This window comes from Perna viridis, chromosome 6, assembly GCF_037379345.1.
Source record: "Perna viridis isolate PV_CMFRI_1.1 ecotype Kerala chromosome 6, ASM3737934v1, whole genome shotgun sequence".
Taxonomy (NCBI): domain Eukaryota; kingdom Metazoa; phylum Mollusca; class Bivalvia; order Mytilida; family Mytilidae; genus Perna; species Perna viridis.
This window is the reverse complement of record NC_142450.1, coordinates 41199873-41217901: the sequence shown is the minus strand read 5'-3', so window position 1 is coordinate 41217901 and position 18029 is coordinate 41199873. Positions and strand designations below refer to the sequence as shown.

Below are 18029 nucleotides of genomic sequence, written 5' to 3'. Positions count from 1 at the left end.
GAATGAATATCCTTAAGCAAAAATAGGACAAAGGGTGTGAGATAAAGGTTTTCCTCTGCTGAAATGTTTCAATATGTGTAAGAAAACCTTATACAGACATTTCTTGCTAATCAATTCCGTGCATACTGGCAATATAAGTAAATGAAATCTTTGTTTGAAAACCCCCAAATGGTCATTGTGTAGAAAAGAACAATTTACCTGCGAATTATAAATGTACCGAATGAAATTCCTTTTATTTTCAGAAATAAATGGTTCCACTTCATGTCACTACAATACCTAGATAGACATTCAATTCTCGAATATGACGAAATATGACGGAGGAGATAGCATCATAGAAATACCAAATACTGTCACTGAACATTTTTGTTGTGATAAATCCAACAGCTTGATCACCATTGTATGCATTGTGTGCAAAACTTGGTACCGGAACATTTACTTTCTATCAGCTGTGAAATATTTGTAATGCATGAGTAAACTGACGGTTGTAACTCAAAATATTAAAGTCGACATTGTATGATTGATGAAAGTTATTCTTGCTCCATCTCTCGATATTCAATAATTATCCAAAATTATTTTGAAACCTCTCATTGATACTGATGATGATGGACAGATTAATTTGAATATGTCATTGCACAGACGAATTCTTAGGTGCTCAGAACATAAATAGAATGTGCTTACAATGTTCTCTTTTTATTGAACTTGTAATAGTCCTTTGAATTATATAAATTTTTAACATCAAACAATTTACTTAATACAACGCACATACAAATTAAAACTTGTATTTCTAAAAGTAGGTTGACTCACAGATGTAGACATAAAAGCGAAAAAAAAACAATGCATTTAATGAAAACACATATATTCATTTAAAAGATTCATATGCAAACGCAGACATAGATTGCAAAACGATAACGAACGTTGTTGACATTACAAACGTATCCTTAATATTACGCAGTGCCTATGCACCGTCTGTCATGCGGCTCTTATCTTTAACAAACGGTCGGCATTCTAATGCGAACAAATTGTGCTGTGCTGCTCTACTTGCTGACCTATTCCTTCACTCTTATGAGGCTGACTTTATAGCTGATCTAATCCGAAAGAAAGAATATCATTTAGCTACATCCTCTAATTGCAGTTTCCGCAATAAAGATGACGTTTTATCTTTAAGCAATCCTAATTTTGGGGATTTGATACATCGCATCTACCACAAAGAACTTGAGATAAAGGATAATACAGACACTATGAAGTCAGCCTCATATCTTGACTTACACTTAGAAATCACCGGTAAAAGAAAACTACTAACCAATCCTTCCGACAAATGTGATGACTTTTCATTCAGAATTGTCAACTTTCCTTTCATTGGTGGCAACATCCCTTTAGCACCTGTGTGTGGACTATTCATATCATAAGTCATACTTTATGCCAGAGCTTGCCGAAACTACACAGACTTTTTGTATCGCGCTAGAACTCTAACAAATAGGCTTCTGGAACAGGGTTATGTTACTACAAGATTGAAGTCATCACTACAGAAGTTTTATGGTGGTCATCATGAACACGTGGATCGTTACGGTATATCAATCTGCACCATGAAAACTGATCTGTTCAAAGTGTCATAGTTTTCCTTTCCTCTTTCGTCTAACCCGGACTTGACTTTTTTATGAGCAACTCGGCGGGTGTTTCTATAAAAGCAGAGGACGCTTACCCTATCGATGCAGCTGGTCCATGCTCTCAGTTTTAAATGGAGTCCGAGTTGCTCATTGGCTTTTGTTACTTTTTATGTATTATTTTAGTTACTTGAATTCATGTTTTTTGTTGTGTATGTCTGCTTTCCACGTCTGGTCTTTGCTCGGAATTACATTATTTTGATTATCGCTATAAGCTCGTTTACCTTAGTTACTCTTTATTAAATATAGTCGAATGATATAAATCAGTTTGATATGATGGATGTAAAAAAGCAAACTATTGCGAGTATATCCGTATGCATATATTTGATATTTGAAAATAAAAATTAAAACGTTCAATTAAACTATGTCTTCCACGTCTTATTCACAATGGCATACTCATTATTTGAACCTTCAGTAGTCACATGATAATCGTGTAATTTAGGTGTCTTATCCACCACTGCGTATTCTACTGCATTGGCCTCGCCTGCCCTGCGAGCAGTTGCTTCGCTATTTGATGGTTTTGGTTTCAACGCTGGTTTATTTTTTTTTGTTTCCAAATAGACCCCATTGATTTCGTCCTTTTCATTATCGCTGTTAATATATGTTGTTTCTAAACTTACTGAGATATTTGCTGTTGATTGATTTGACTCCAATGCAACAGTATTATAACTTCCTATACAATTTTCTTGAACATCTGATGAAATGTAAAGAACATTGCCTGTTAATCCATACGAGTCATTATCTTCACTTTTATCCGCTGGTTGCTTCTGCAGTGGGCGGTCATGTTTTGAATTTTTTAGACTGTAATACCATTATAAATCGTTTAAAGATATGAAAGTATAATCAAAATTATCAAACAGTTGTATACATTGACGTTCAACCAATATCGATAGGCAAAATGCCGTGTTCCTCGCTTCTAAAATAGCTTAATTGTAAATGTACATGTTAAACAAACATGCTTATGATAAACGTATTTTGATTTATTTATTCCCATTGCATTTATTGGTATTAAGGTCAAATCATGTTTTAAGACAGAACTAAATTGGTGGTTTATATGTGGTTTCATACATCACTACTATAGACCCTTTTTGTTAATTATGTTATTGTAATATATTTATAGCTGTAAGAAATCTGTAATGATACTTACCACTTACAAACTACAAACACAGAAATTAAAAATATTATAAGGCCACCTCCGGCAGATGACCCTGCAATAATGTACACATTTAGTCCTCCCTCCTCAGCATCTGAATTCGAATCTTCAACATAAAACTTATTCTGTCATTCTCAGATAAAATACTCCATCACAATATTCAAAAAATCGTGTCGTAACCGGAAAATAAAAGAGATAACATAAAGTACAAATCAAAAATATATAACAAAAGCTACCATATTTTAAAATTTAGATAAGTCCGTGTAGATTTGTTAACCTCGTGCGAAACATTAAAATTTTGAATCATCAATTTTTTTTTTCATTTTTGCAAAGCTGTGGATATCCTTTTTCACAAGAAATGTATCTTATAAACCACTGACCTCTTCAATGTTGTTAAATCGTTCAGTTGTCGAATCCCCTACCCCCTGCCCCCTCCCCATAACAATAATTCTATCGAACTTTCCGAAAACTTATTGGGTTGATAACGACACTACTAAGGTTACAAGAAGTGTAAAAAAATCCGTGTTGCTACACATCTGAATAAGATTATAGACGACAGCAATAGGCAATTAATATTTCGTCATTTTTCGGACAATGTAATTAACGGAACATCTGTTCGTACCTTTTTACGATGAGTGTATTGGGTCCAAACTTGGTAAGTTACAAGTAATTAGTTTTTATACCTGTTTGTATTTCCAAATCTGTTTGGATTGCCACATAAGTAGGTACTATTTTAAGGGATGTGGTTGTGTCTCCAGTCGTTTTTTCTTGCATGTCTTCTGAAACAAACCTGTTGGTGTTTGTAGATTCAGTAATGCGTTGTTCATTAGTAGGCGATTGATTTTGTGTTGTTTCTACTGTCGACATAATGACCTCATGATCAAAACATTCAATTGTTAAAGTTGCTGGCTTTGAAACATTGGATTCTACAGGAACAAATAAAAGCAAATACATGAATTAAGGAATACAAAAATGACTTGCAGCTTTCAAAAGTTATAATGAACATTACACGGTAACCTGTTGAATAAAAGAATAAAATGAGAATAGGAATAATATATGACGTCAGTTTCAGACGAAAATCGTGCAAAAACATATATATGTAATAAACGACATGCATGTTTGCTTGCGATTGACTATATGTATAACGAGAATATAAAGGCATGGCGATTATGTCATACAGACACTTATCCAACCGGGATGAAAATATCAGCCCAAAGTCACCCATTGGGCTTCAATGAACCATACGGAAACCCTCATACATGTACCACGCGGCAAGATGCAGCTGGCCCTAAAACAATATAATACACAGGTACAGCGAAAGAGTTATACCTATATACTCAAGAAACATAAAAATAAATAAAAGATGAAACTGAAGATATACACGGAGAGGGGAGAAAATCCTGAATTTGGACAGACACATAAAACGCGGCAGGGTAAACGTACAGTTGCATCTGTCCATTTCGGATAATATAACACAATAACGCATACCAAAAATCATTTTCAGCCATCGTAATATGAACAAGGCTAAATAAATAAGTACAATTTATATTCGGATATGTTCCATAGGTATGTTATATCATAATATACAACATAAGTAAAAGAAGATAGTTTAAAGATCTTGAGGGTTGTTTTTATAATGTTTCTAGAAAAGCAGAGGACACTTGTACCTACCGGTGCCCCTGGTCTATGCCCAAAGTTTTTAATGGAGTCCGAGTTGCTCATTCACTTTTGTTACCTCGTACGTATTATTTTGATTATTTTATGTTCTTTGTTGTGTGTGTCTGTTTTCCATGTCTGGTATGTGTCCCTGGGTCTAATTTCCGCTAGAATCGTGGTTCCCTTGATTACTCTTACAAAGATCCAATTAAGTTACAAACACCGGAGTTTGTGCACAATATTGCACGATACTGAATAAGACTGAACCTTATTTACCATTCCGTATGCATCGATTTATATTTTCAAAATTTAATCATATATATAGCAGTGATATTCCGAATGTTCTATTTGTTATCATTTACAATAATTCAAACTGAAAAAATAAATTTGGCACTCGTGGTCATAGTTTGGTTATTCTTTCCAATTATGTATCCTATCAGTGTTTTCTGTAATGATGTTGTAACTGGTGGTTATTTTTACACATATTTCTATGGAATCGACAACAGATAACAACGTCAAAAATAATATCATTAGATAGTCCAAGTACAAGAGGGCATTATATATTAAGCACGAATCAATTAAAAGCTTTTACTATATTTACATTGAACGCTAAAATGTCCAAAACAAATTTTGCCATCGTTTTATCTGGATATATTAAAGCAAAAAGCAGTAACCAAATTTATTGAAAACCATATTTAATTAGTCTAAAAGCTGGATCATTGAATAGAAAATTATCTAATTTAGTTTGAACGTAGTATACTAAAACAGGAACAGATCTATGCCTCATATAATGTTTTCAGTTGAACGAACAAGTAAGGCTGATTAAAAGTTTGTAAGAGAAGAATATTGAAGAAATGTACCAGAACATTAGATCATGAAACATCAAGTATATTGAGAAATGGTTGCCAAATCAAGGGTATTTTCCTATCTTGGAATGAATACCTAAAACGTCTCTGAGTGTATTGTTATTAAGTTTTCCTTCTCATGTTCATAGAAAACAAAAAGAAGAAACCAAACAAAACATGAAAATATATTGATACATAATTGAAAATAAGTATGTGTCGTAAGGGAAGATGTTATCATCACTTCTTTTATATAAAACTAATTGATGTCATACGTTCGATTTTACAACTCACTTCTATAAAACTGCAGGCAGTATCCGTTCGTGAATGTGTCATCTGTTATCTGTGATGTCAGTCTAAATATTTGTCCATCTTGAGCTGTAAACGGACGATCATTATATCCATTCAAACACTTGATCGACTCTAATTGTTCTACTGTTTCAGTCATATTCATAATGTTCTCTACATCTATCACTAAACCACAATTCGCCGTAGAAGGAGTTGATGTAAAATGATTATTATATTTTCTAAGATAGAATACAGTGGGAGAAAGCACTTGAAACTTAACTGATACATCATAAATACAGCCACTTCGCTGTTCCATTATTCGGAATATAGCACTGTCAACATTTATTGACTCATCAATTGGATTTTCCACTGCAGTAGTGTTTGTGCACATCGTTGCAACTGCTAGTATTAGAAATATAACATGGATTTTTGAAATCACAACAACACATGTTTACTATTCTTTTGTTCTGATAACTAAAGTAATTCTCATTCCATGTATATTTTTAAGGAAAAATATTTTTGTTTACATTATTGTGAGTGTTGAAACATGCAGGTATACAACCCTCTTGAGATAAACTTATGATTATGTGCTGTTAACACGATGCATGGCTACTATTACCGGGAAATATAGTGCATGTCACATCATTTTGAGGGACATTCCATTTTACAGTATCAGAACTTATAACTCATTTATTTGTAAAGTACCAATATTGTAATAGTACTGAATTAAGTATCAGAAGGACAGCGGTATATATATATATATATATATATATATATATATCTTGTATATGACAAGGACCGACAATACTAGCAGGACTATGTCAAGTAATAAAACAACTTATTAAGCATTTGTTTAAGAAATAGTTTTGCGGAAAAGCTAAAAACTTTCTACAACGAGCCTGGATAATGATGCGAAATACACATTTCATAGATATATGTATGAACTTTCTTCTTATCGTAAAATCGCAACTCGTCATGGCGAGATAGTTACTTGCGTGACAAGTTTATAACTAGCCATGACAAGATAGTAACTCGGCGTGGCGAGATAATATTTCATTTCTGCATGTCCCTAATACAGTACCTGAACCGATCCGTGCAACAAAAATTGCGATCGGTCATCAACAACCGATCAGTTTCCTAGCAGTCAACGATCCATCATAGAAATTTAATTGCTAATTATTTTTAATAAAAAAAAAATACCGTCAATATTAAAACTAATGCAACTAGGTTAACTAAACTATCATGATACAAGTTTGAATGAAAGAGTAAACATTGTTTTAATTTGTTTTCAAATATTAAACATCAACAAATAAAACAAAAATATATGTTTCGAACTTTACCTATTTCGTTGTACACATGGTTTGGACAAGGGTCATCTATAGATGCTGTACCTAAAATGATATTAAACCTTGAAAACATAAAGACATACATTATGCAATATTTGTCTATTTATTTCGGTTTTCTATTTGAAATAGCCAATGCTTTGTATGGCGCGTTTCGTCAAATATTTATACAAACACTTTGGCTCTGTTCAGTGTTAAAGTGTATATCTAAAACATGCAAAGAAAAATGTCAGCTTGTTACAGACAAAATCAACGAATTTTCGAAAGTGAAGACACTTTTAAAACTTATAAAATAACCACTGACCTTGTACTTGTACGTTATTATAAAAGTAAAACAGTTTTATCTGCAGCATGATGACGAATTATTCTGTACATGTTGATCGATCGTTCATTCCAAGTAATATAGTCCATAGGCCAAATAGAGAAATACTGAGGAAATTTATGAAACTATTATTTCAAGCTACTACAATATGTCTATTTTCGTAGTTTAGGGGTTAGCAATTTGACAAATACTACAAAGTATGTTATTTTCTAGAAAAAAAAAGAGTGCTTCGATTTTAATATTGTAGTTTTGAAAAATTATTAATTTTCAATCGGTCACTTCCATGTCACAACATAAGATAGTGTAATTAATAATGGAACCTTTTCATTTTTTACATCATTTTTTTCCGAAAAACTATTACGTTATATGAATTCTAATGAGGAATTTTATTAGAACATTGCTACCCTTCCCATATAAAAATGGGCAATCTTTTAAAAAATTACATATCCAATTCAAACTATGATTTTAATGATGGCTAAATCTTAGTTTGTATCGTCGTGAAAAACTTCCAAATAGTTCATTTATTCATTCATTGCACAATTTGTAAATACCGTTCATTGATTTCAGACAGGGAAGCTTTTACTGTTTTTGTTTATACCTGTTTTAGCCAGTGTTGGAATGAGATTGTTAAGACTGTAGTATCAATATATGTATAATAACTTACTAAGTCATAATGAGTAGTAATTTTGTATGGATTTCCAAAGTTGACGATCAAATTTTCATGACCCACTTCAAAACTTCATGGTTCCTTACTCGTGTTTCAATGAGTAACATCCGTCATTATCATTATAACATAAAACTAAGGAATATAGATATAGGAAATGCGGTATTGCCAATGAGACAATCATCCACAAAGAGCCAAGGAACAAATAATTAAACTTCTACATGTCAGCGTCAATGATGGGCAAGACTAATTTATAGAAAAAAAACGTAAAACGAAAAACAATGAACAATAAAGGCAAGACACAAGACTATAGGTTTCTGGTTTGGGACAGGCACATAAAATATGTTCCGGGGTCAAAAATGTTTTTAAGCGCTCAACGTTACGCCTTACCTGGGACAGCAGTGGGAAAATGTAACAATGAAACTATAAAATCTGTTGAATTCGGATTAAATTCTTGAGATCGATAAAGAATGCAAACACATCAACAAAAAGGACAAAAGACAGCAAACTGTATCTCACTTGAAAGTGGACTCAATTTTGTGTAAGCTAGTTCAAAATCCAAGGGCAACTGAGTAGCACACCTTGTTGACTCAAACAAAAAGATCAATACAAACATGTCCATCAGGATTAAGAAGAACATATATTATAAACAAGGTTTTTGTACAAATATCAGGATAAAAGCAATGACGTTTGCATACACATTAGCATAATAATGTCACATGTGATTCGTTAAACTTTGATAAGATGTATTAAACGCCACTGGCATAATAGAAAACATGTAATAGGGTACCTTAGTACAGAACTTATCAATTGATTCTGTTGTATGTATGTTGACCGACAGGCTTTGTTGAAAACATATAATAAAATGTCTAAGAAAAATAAGTTCTTCGTGCAAATGTCAAGATAATACATAATGGCAGGTAGTACGAAACGAAATGATTAATTAATATTAAAATATTTTAAAACAAGAGAATCAATGTTTGAACCAATAACATCATAATTCAATGATTTTCCAATAACATGTTAAAGATAACCCTTATGGATAAGTGTATTCAAAATTTTCCAGACTAAAAATGATTCTGTTTAAAGAGTAATCAAAGGATTCAAGATTCTAGCGAAAATTAAAAGAATGTAACCAAGGAGGAAATACAAGACATGGAATATAGACATACACAACAAAGAACATAAAATAACCAAAATAATACGTACAAAGTAACAAAAGTGAATGAGGAATTCGGACCTCCACTAAAAACTTTTAAAGTCAAGTCCAGGGTAAACGAAAGAGGAAAGGAAAACTATGACGCATTTATCATCGATCTCTAAGTGCATATGAAGATACGAGGTTGACTTCACGTTGTCTGTTGTATCCTTTATCTCAATGTTTCTGGGGTAGATGGGATGTATTAAATTCCCGAAACTAGGATCGTTAAGTGATAATGCGTCATCTATATAGCGGAACCTGAGATTAAAGGATCCAGCTAAACGATGCATGTTACTTATTTTGGATCAGATCGGCTATAAAATCAGCCTCATAAATAAGAAGAAATAGGTCATCAGGTAGAGCTTCCAAACTTTCGAGCTACCATAAAAACTAAGATGTGAAACATTTTTGTTTAAGTTACGACAAGTACAAGCAAATTTCCGCCGCATCATACTTCATATCTATGCAAGAACTTACCTAATTTATGATAAATTTTATTCAGCAATTTACCGGGAATACAGCGATTTCGTTTATTAAAGTCTAAAAAATCTACAATTAACAATTGGAAGCGAAAAGTTGTTTTTCTTGTTGTTAAGTTTAGTTTTTATTTTAAGTTGTGAATGGGAACATCCGAATCCAACAAAAAAAATACTTTCAACCTACCGATAAATTGTTTCGTCGAAACGGATATAAATGTTGTCAAGAAGAAAATTGACTGAAAGTGTCATGACCTCAGAAGTTTTTGTTCGTTTGTTCGCTTGTTTGTTTTCGTTTTACATTTTATTACATTTCATTCTGTGGCAATCTCCCCTAGTAGTCCACTGAAAATTAATTAGGGGTCCCCTGTAAAAATGACAATCCTCATTCACAGGGAAAATGAGGTTATACACATAATAAAAACTATTCTAAACACATTTACACTCAAATTTGAATTATCTTTTAAAGACATATGAAGTTTGAATAACCGTTCACTATTCCAGCTTCATATACTCTATTTAAAGCTAACGTGCTGACACTCATTCAGTGATGTGTATTATTAATGAATCTGTATGGTAAGTGCTATATAAATGCATGAAAACAAATGTTTTCATATCACATGTCATTTAAAATAAACATACACATATACCTGTAATTATTAGCTAAATGAACAAATAATAACAAGAACAAGAACAGCTCACAGAACTAGCACGTGTAATTCTGTATTAACAAAACTGAATTATCTAAAGCATGCAATTTAACCAGCGATAATATCTTAAAAAAAAGCTAACCCTATTTTTTTCGTAGGCTTTATTACAATACTTTATAAAGAGTATCAAGGGAACCAAGGTTATAGCGGTAATCAAAAGAATGTATTCCAGGGACAAAGACCAGACATGGAAAACAGACACACACAACAAAGAACATAAAGTAACTAAAATCATACATACAAAGTAACAAAAGTAAATGAGCAACTCGGACTCCACTAAAAACTGGGAGCATGGACCAGGTGCACCGGTAGGGTAAGCGTCCTTTGTTTTTCTAGAAACACCCGTCGAGTTGCTCATAAAAAGTCAAGTCCGGGGTAGACAAACGAGGAAAGGAAAACTATGACCCGTTGAAAAAATCAGTTTTCATGGTGCTGATGGATACCCTATAACGATCCACGAGTTATAATGTATCCCCTTTATTTACTGACAGCACTAGCAAAAAATTGTGCTGTAATACTCTTACTGGGCGCTAACATGAAAAGGACATTGTGGGATTACTATGTATTTCAGATAACTGATGTATAGTAAGGCCTTGAAAATGTACAGCGGGAGGGGGGAGGGGGGATGTTTCAGTGTCTATTTTTCACATTAGTAGAAATCGTCTTTCGGTAACGTCTGTTTAGTTGAAGGTTACTAAAGACTAATTACAATGATAATCATTCACATAACTTTTTAAATGTCAATCTTTGAAAGAGATCTATTTCATTGTAAATGTGTGGAGTAAAATGTACATTTAATTTGATAATTAAAATCTATTCTGCGATTTAAAAAAACAATTTCGTAAACGTTATTGAAATCTTTTTTTCACAAACGTATTCAATCATATATATATTATAAATTTCTGTATGCTGTACAAGTGTTTCAGGACCTTTCATCATCAGTAATGTAACTGACTATATAGGAAGATTATAATCCAAGACTTAGTTGTATAAAAGAAGTACTCGAAACCAAAGTTGTCGAAATAGGAAGCTAAATTCATCACTTAGAGATTTATCCATGTGCAATACAAAGAGTGAAGCCTCTGAGTTTTAATATTGTAAAATTTGTTTTTTGAGTTTGTGAATAGACTCGGGAACCTTAGGTGCACCAGCAGTGGCATTGACCCAGCAATAATAAAATAAAAAAAATACTAATCATACATAACGAGAATTGAAATGGTAAATATGTACAAAAGACAACAACCCCACCAGGATAAAAAAAAATGCCAGTTCAAGGCCACCAATGGGTCCAATGAACAAAGAGGAAATCCTCACACTTCAGAGTATGCTACAGAAGGCCCAATATAAATATTATACACATGTGTAGCAAAATAGTTGCCCAAATATACTTAGCAAAATAAAAGTAAACTGCAAATGAAAACGAAACAAAATATGCATAGCCCTTTCTTAGAACAAGCACAAAAATACGGCGGGGTTAAACTACTTGGATTTGATCACAACCGTCCCTCTTTAAATTTGGCGCACCTAAATCATTTCAGGATGATCTCAGTTCCTTGTTAAAACAGAAATAAAGAAACTGATTATACGTTACACAAGTGAACAAACAAATGGCTACTAGCAGTATACTGACAAACAAGCTAAATAAAAGTTGTCATCATCGTATGTAATGGTAAGTATGAAAACAGTACTGCACAAGTCATAAGGACAAAACCTGTGTCATGCCAAAAACAGATTTTTAATATAGTGTGTTTGTTTCTATGACTCTATGAGCGAGTCAATGTGATTAAAAAACAGAAGCTATCTTTGATGATTCGACAACAATATTATAATATATCTCTTACAAATTAACGTGTTAGTCGTTTATAAGTACATCTATATTTGAAAATGAGTTCCTTGTATCGGTTAAAAAATGTTGTGAATGTTTTTACTAGCTTGTGATTTCGAAAAGGATTTGAATACAATAATACACTATACTGCAAAATTAAGTAATTGATCTCTGATACAATTCAGATGAGACAATATCCTTTGAACCATAATCAGTGCAAATTAACTTACTTGCACAATTGTCTTGAGAACTAATTCTATGTTAATTCGAATCTATAAGATTTCAATGTCAAGTTTATTTTGTTAATAACTGACATGATGATACATTAAAGAGTAATCAAGGGAACCAAGATTCTAGCGGAAATCAAAAGAATGTTATACAGATACAAAGACCAGACTAGAAAACAGACATAAACATAGAATATAAAATCACCAAAATAATACATACAAAATAACAAAAGTAAATGAGCAACTGGGACTCGACTAAAAATCATGGACCAGGTACACCGGTAGGGTAAACGTCCTCTACACTTCTAGAAACATCCGCTGAGTTGCTCATAAAAAGTCAGGTCTGGGGTAGACGAAAGAGGAAAGGAGAACTATGACATGATGAACAAATCGATTTTCATGTGGCAGATGGATAACAAAATGTATTTTCTTCTACACCAACGAAATAATTAAAAAAGACATATGTGTAAAGGATTGTATTGGATTATATTATTTTGGTTAAATTCGAATCTTTTTTCCCTCGATTACTCTTGAAGCAAATGATTTGAAGCAAGCATTTGATTTAAAATTCAATCATCTGTTTCTGGAGAAAACAAAAACCCCTCAAAAATATGTAAGTTGAATAATTCAACAACTCTCTAATTCTAATTTATATACACGTATGACAACCTGGAATAAGTTGTATTGACTTATAATGTGTCGTTTCTGAAAACTGGAAAGATATATGTCTAGCAATACTTTTAAGGTAACCCGACATGAACAAAACAAAAATGAAAATTCGATATATAAATACTTCAATTCAATGGAAAACTATATTGATTATGATTATTTCTATAAAAAAGTAAAACAATCAATTTCAAAACTTCATTTGAAGTTGAGCGAATTCTTAAGATCAGAAATTTGCCCATTGTGTAAAGTTTTGTTCTATTAATGGTTTTTATACTGTAATACTATACTTAAATATTCACACTTGTTTTTTCCACTCAAGTTTAAGGAATTTGTATATGATTTTGAAGATTTAAACAATTTAAAGCAAAATAATAATAATAATAATAATAATAATAATAATAATAATAATTTCCGTAATACAATCGCTGTTTTGTTTTCGGGTAGGAACAGGTTTTCACTTCAATTGCCATAATACATTAATAGATGTTATGATTGTTTTACCCATCGTAAACCAGAACCAATGGTCAATAGGTAATACATGTAGTAAAGGAACTGAAATATTAGTAATTAGTCTGTTCAATAATAATATTTAAGGTAAAATTTCAACAAATCTAAAGTTCAAGGTAGTGGTGTATTATGAATGAAAGTTATTTCCTTATTTGCTGAAATTGTCAGTTGGCAAACAGGTAGATTCTCTTTCGATCGATAATTTGAAAAATAAAACACAAATGGGTCACCTAGGTGTTGCCAACGAACTACTCCTCCACCACGTTAATCTTACACTTTGTTTTATGTTACTAAAATTTAATAAGTACAATTGCATATTTCTATATATGTACTTTCACAATAATGACTTACCTGCTACCAGGAAACACTTGACAAGCATTGAAACAATTAAACTGAATTTCAACGCCATTCTCAACAAGGAAGTAATGACTTGATGATACAATTGGACTTAGTTTACAGTTGAACGACCAGAGTGTCTACATTTTACACATATTATTTACAAAACATATTTTAATATTCGTCCGCAAATATAAAACTTCCTAATTATTTATTCCTATTGAATCCTAATTAAGTGTGTATGTGAAGATAAAATTCGATTTAAATTATTTCTTTTATAGGTTTAATTTTAAAATATATTTCTATCACAGAAAACTCAATTCGCTCTTGTTTTATCAGGTGGGACGTCACCAAACAACAAGGGTTATCGGATGTTAAAAACGGTACAGATTTTGTCTTTATTGTGCATTTTTTTTGTACGAATTTCCTCTGACCGTACAACCTTCCTCCTTTTCATTTAGATACTGATTTTTGGAATTCTGATCAAAACGATGTACCAACACTGGGCAAATGTTTTCTCAGGGAATATCAGAAACGGATGTGTAAAACACAAACTTTCTATGCAGACCATAATAACAATTGACATGTAAGATTCCCCTAGAGAATCAATGCACGATGCTGCCATGCGCTAAGACACCAAATGATCATGCTAAATTCATTCCTAAACCAATATTATTAGTCATTGGTCTCAAGAGGGAAAGGCACATACTTCAACCATCAGGGAACTTGCGAAGTAGGCAGATGTTCAATCATAATCATTTTAGCTATTCAATCTCGAAAAATCAATGACGTAAAACGTCCTAATGTCCGAATTTAACTTGACCCACCACCCTTAAAAACATTAAATTGAATGAATAAAAAAATACGATTTGAAAATCATGTATGAATAAAATACATGTTTACTAATGTACTACTATTCCCGTTATGCTACACATGTCTCTTAATAGCTATAAAAATGACAGATACTTGATAACTGCGAGCGCTCCTTTTTAACATATTTACTTCAAAACATTGCCACAATTAGAGTGTTTGTTTTTTGAAATGAGTTAATATTCCAGACAAAACATGAGTACTTATGTAGAGCTAACTTGAAGGTGTTTTTGTAAGTGTTTGTAGGAATCAGGCAAAATGGTAAAAATCAGATAAAAGCATGTTAAAACCGAACCCATCAGACAATATAATTTAACTCGAGAATGCTTATTATTTCTTCATTTGCTCAGTAGTGCATGATCAAATATTTAAGCAAAAGATCAGTCTATGCATCTATAAAGACAGTTGTTATACGTTCTTTTTGATTTTCCTTCTGCATCATGGCATAGATCACGTACAAATTCTGAATTTAAACTTGTGTAAAATATTATTCAAAGGTCGGCAGTCATCGCATATATCTTTCCAGTCTTATGTTGGTTTTGTAAGCGATTTTCATACGCATTCAAAGCCTTTTATATTAACATCAAAATGAAAGACAAAAAGTCGATTAGTCTAAGTGTTTTTTTTAATATATTGAGTTATAATAAAATTATTCGGCTGGGTGTTTCTGCGATGTTAACGTATAATAACTACATCATATATAACACTGCAAAGAACTTTACGAGTATGATGATGAACGCTGCCCTTAGACACTTGGTCTTCGAAAGTTACAAACAATTTGTTTGGAAATTCGGTCAACGTGTCAAAGTTATTCTTTTCCCTGGATTTTACTTTTAATGAGCTTCTCGGCGGGTGTTTCTAGTAAAGCAAAGAACACTTACCATACTGGTGCACCTGGTCCATACTTATAGTTTTTAGTGGATTCCGAGTTTACTTCTGTTACTTTGAATATACTATTTTGGTTATTTTATGTTCTTCATTTCTGGGTCTGCTCTTTATGTCTGGTCTATGTCAAGGTATTACATTCGTTTGATTTCAGCGACAATATTGGTTCCCTTAATTGCTTTTTAATACAAGTTTTAATATTCCTTTTTAATACTGGATTTCGTTTCCTACCCTAGTAGAGTCTGCAGTATTTAATTATGAGTATATCCTTTGTGGACAGCTTTAAAGTTGCTCCACATAACAAGGATTTAAGGGTTTTAAAATTAAACTTAAAAAAACACTCCTTTGATTCTTCTGAGTTGAACTACTTTGAGATTTGTCTATAGTTGTTAATCAGAACTTATTTTATATAGTAAGTAAAAGATCATGCATGTTAACGATATGCTAATTAGTCAAGTAATGCTTATATATTAATTAAATTATAAAGTAGGTTTACAACAACACAAAACCAACATGTTGGAAACATGCATTTAAAACAAATATTAATAAAAGTTTTAATGTGTTTGCGTGCATTTACAAAGCATTCTTGCTTGCAATAGCTATACATTTAACGAAGTCGCATTAACGACAAATTGACTAAAACAATTAGAAACGTATTTCTATTGATTCCAATTTATGATAATTTCTTATATACTGTATGCTAGCGATTTCAAATATATTAGTCTATTTATATTTTTCTATTCTCTTACCTCGAAGCAAACAGACCAGCAGACTTATCTTTAAAACGGAGAATTCCTTGATATCATTCATGCGATATAAACATACTTATTGTTCTAATTATAATTCTTATACCTTTGGCATCTTAAATAATACATTTAATGGAATATTGATCAATATACACGTTTCAGGTAAGTGACATGTACACATGAATACAATTGGATTACGATAGGCGTCCCGTTTGTAGTCGTTTTGTTCATTTAACTTAATGATAAAACATAAATACATACTATTTATGATACTGGGTTAGTAACTGCACTAAATAGTTTTTTTACACATCATTGTGGAATAATAAAAAAAACTATTATTCCAACAACCCTTTTTGTTTGACTTTAAAGCGATAACACCAGTTTTGTTAATGTCGGTTATCAAATTGAATGCGTTTTTAACCTAATATGTAAACAATGAGACTTGTTTTGTGGTAAACTCACAACTGTCAAAGAGGGTCTACAGTCCTACCACAACACTTGTTACTCCCGTAGTGGTATTAATTCAATGTGGATCCTGCAAAATTCGAAAGATCTTTTGGAGACTATCAGTTCAAGACTACTATCTGAATAAAATAGCATTAAAACCTATGATTTGTCAACACTGTATACGTCTATTCCCCATACTCAGTTAAAATCCCGACTTAAAAACATTATACATCGTTGTTTGAACACAAACAGATGGTACACATAGATACAAATATATAGTTCTTGGTAGAGATTCCTCATACTTTGTAAGAAACAATTCCAAATCATCTTCAAAATATACAGAGGAAGATGTTTACAAAATGCTGGAATTTTTAATAGACAACAAATTTATCCAGTGTGGTGGACGTGTTTTTCAACTAACGGTCGGCATTCCAATGGGAAGCAATTGTGCCCCTTTACTTGCTGACATTTTCCTTCACTCTTACTGACTTTATAGCTGATCTGATCCAAAAGAAAGATTATCGTTTAGCTAGATCCTTTAATCTCAGCTTCCGCTATATAGATGACGTATTATCTTTAAACAATCCTAATTTCGGGGATTTGATACATCACATCTACCCCAAAGAACTTGAGAAGAAGGATACTACAGACACTGTGAAGTCAGTCTTATATCTTGACCTGCACTTAGAAATCGATGGTAAAGGAAAACTATTGACCAAACATTACGACAAACGTGATGACTTTTCATTGAAAATTGTCAACTTTCCTTTCATCTGTGGCAACATCCCTTCAGCACCTGCGTATACAGTGTTCATGTCACTTCTCATACGTTATGCCAGAGCTTGCCGACACTACACAGACTTTTTGAACTCTAACAAATAAGCTTCTGGAACAGGGTTGCTACAAGATTGAAGTCATCACTACAGAAGGTTTATGGTCGTCATCATGAACTCGTGGTTCGTTATGGTGTATCCATCTGCACCATGAAAACTGGTTTATTCAACAGGTCATAGTTTTCCTTTTCCCGTGCGTCTACCCCGGACTTGACTTTTTATGAGCAACTCGGCGGGTGTATCTAGAAACGCAGAGGACGCTTACCCAGTTAGTGGAGTCCGAGTTGCTCATTTGCTTTTGTTACTTTGTATGTATGATTTAATTACTTTATGTTCTTTGTTGTGCATGTCTGTTTTCCATGTCTGGT

At 32.5% G+C, this 18029-nt stretch overlaps 1 protein-coding gene across 6 annotated transcripts; it reads right to left on the bottom strand.

Moving 5' to 3' along the window:
* Positions 1-765: 765 nt before the first annotated feature.
* Positions 766-16474, bottom strand: LOC148614987 (uncharacterized). 6 transcript variants are annotated; one of them, XM_088589568.1, is made up of 6 exons: positions 16385-16474; positions 6941-6991; positions 5607-6002; positions 3498-3740; positions 2809-2920; positions 766-2462 (listed from the first exon to the last, which is right to left on the bottom strand). In XM_088589568.1, exons 1-6 carry the CDS (start codon positions 16443-16445, stop codon positions 2024-2026), a joined length of 1302 nt encoding a protein of 433 aa, XP_088445694.1. In that variant the 5' UTR covers positions 16446-16474; the 3' UTR covers positions 766-2023. The 6 variants fall into 6 exon arrangements, with proteins under 6 accessions (XP_088445694.1, XP_088445699.1, XP_088445697.1 ...); XM_088589573.1 differs by having other exon boundaries at positions 5607-5690; positions 16385-16473; XM_088589571.1 differs by having other exon boundaries at positions 5607-5999; positions 16385-16405.
* Between the last annotated feature and the right edge of the window lie 1555 nt (positions 16475-18029).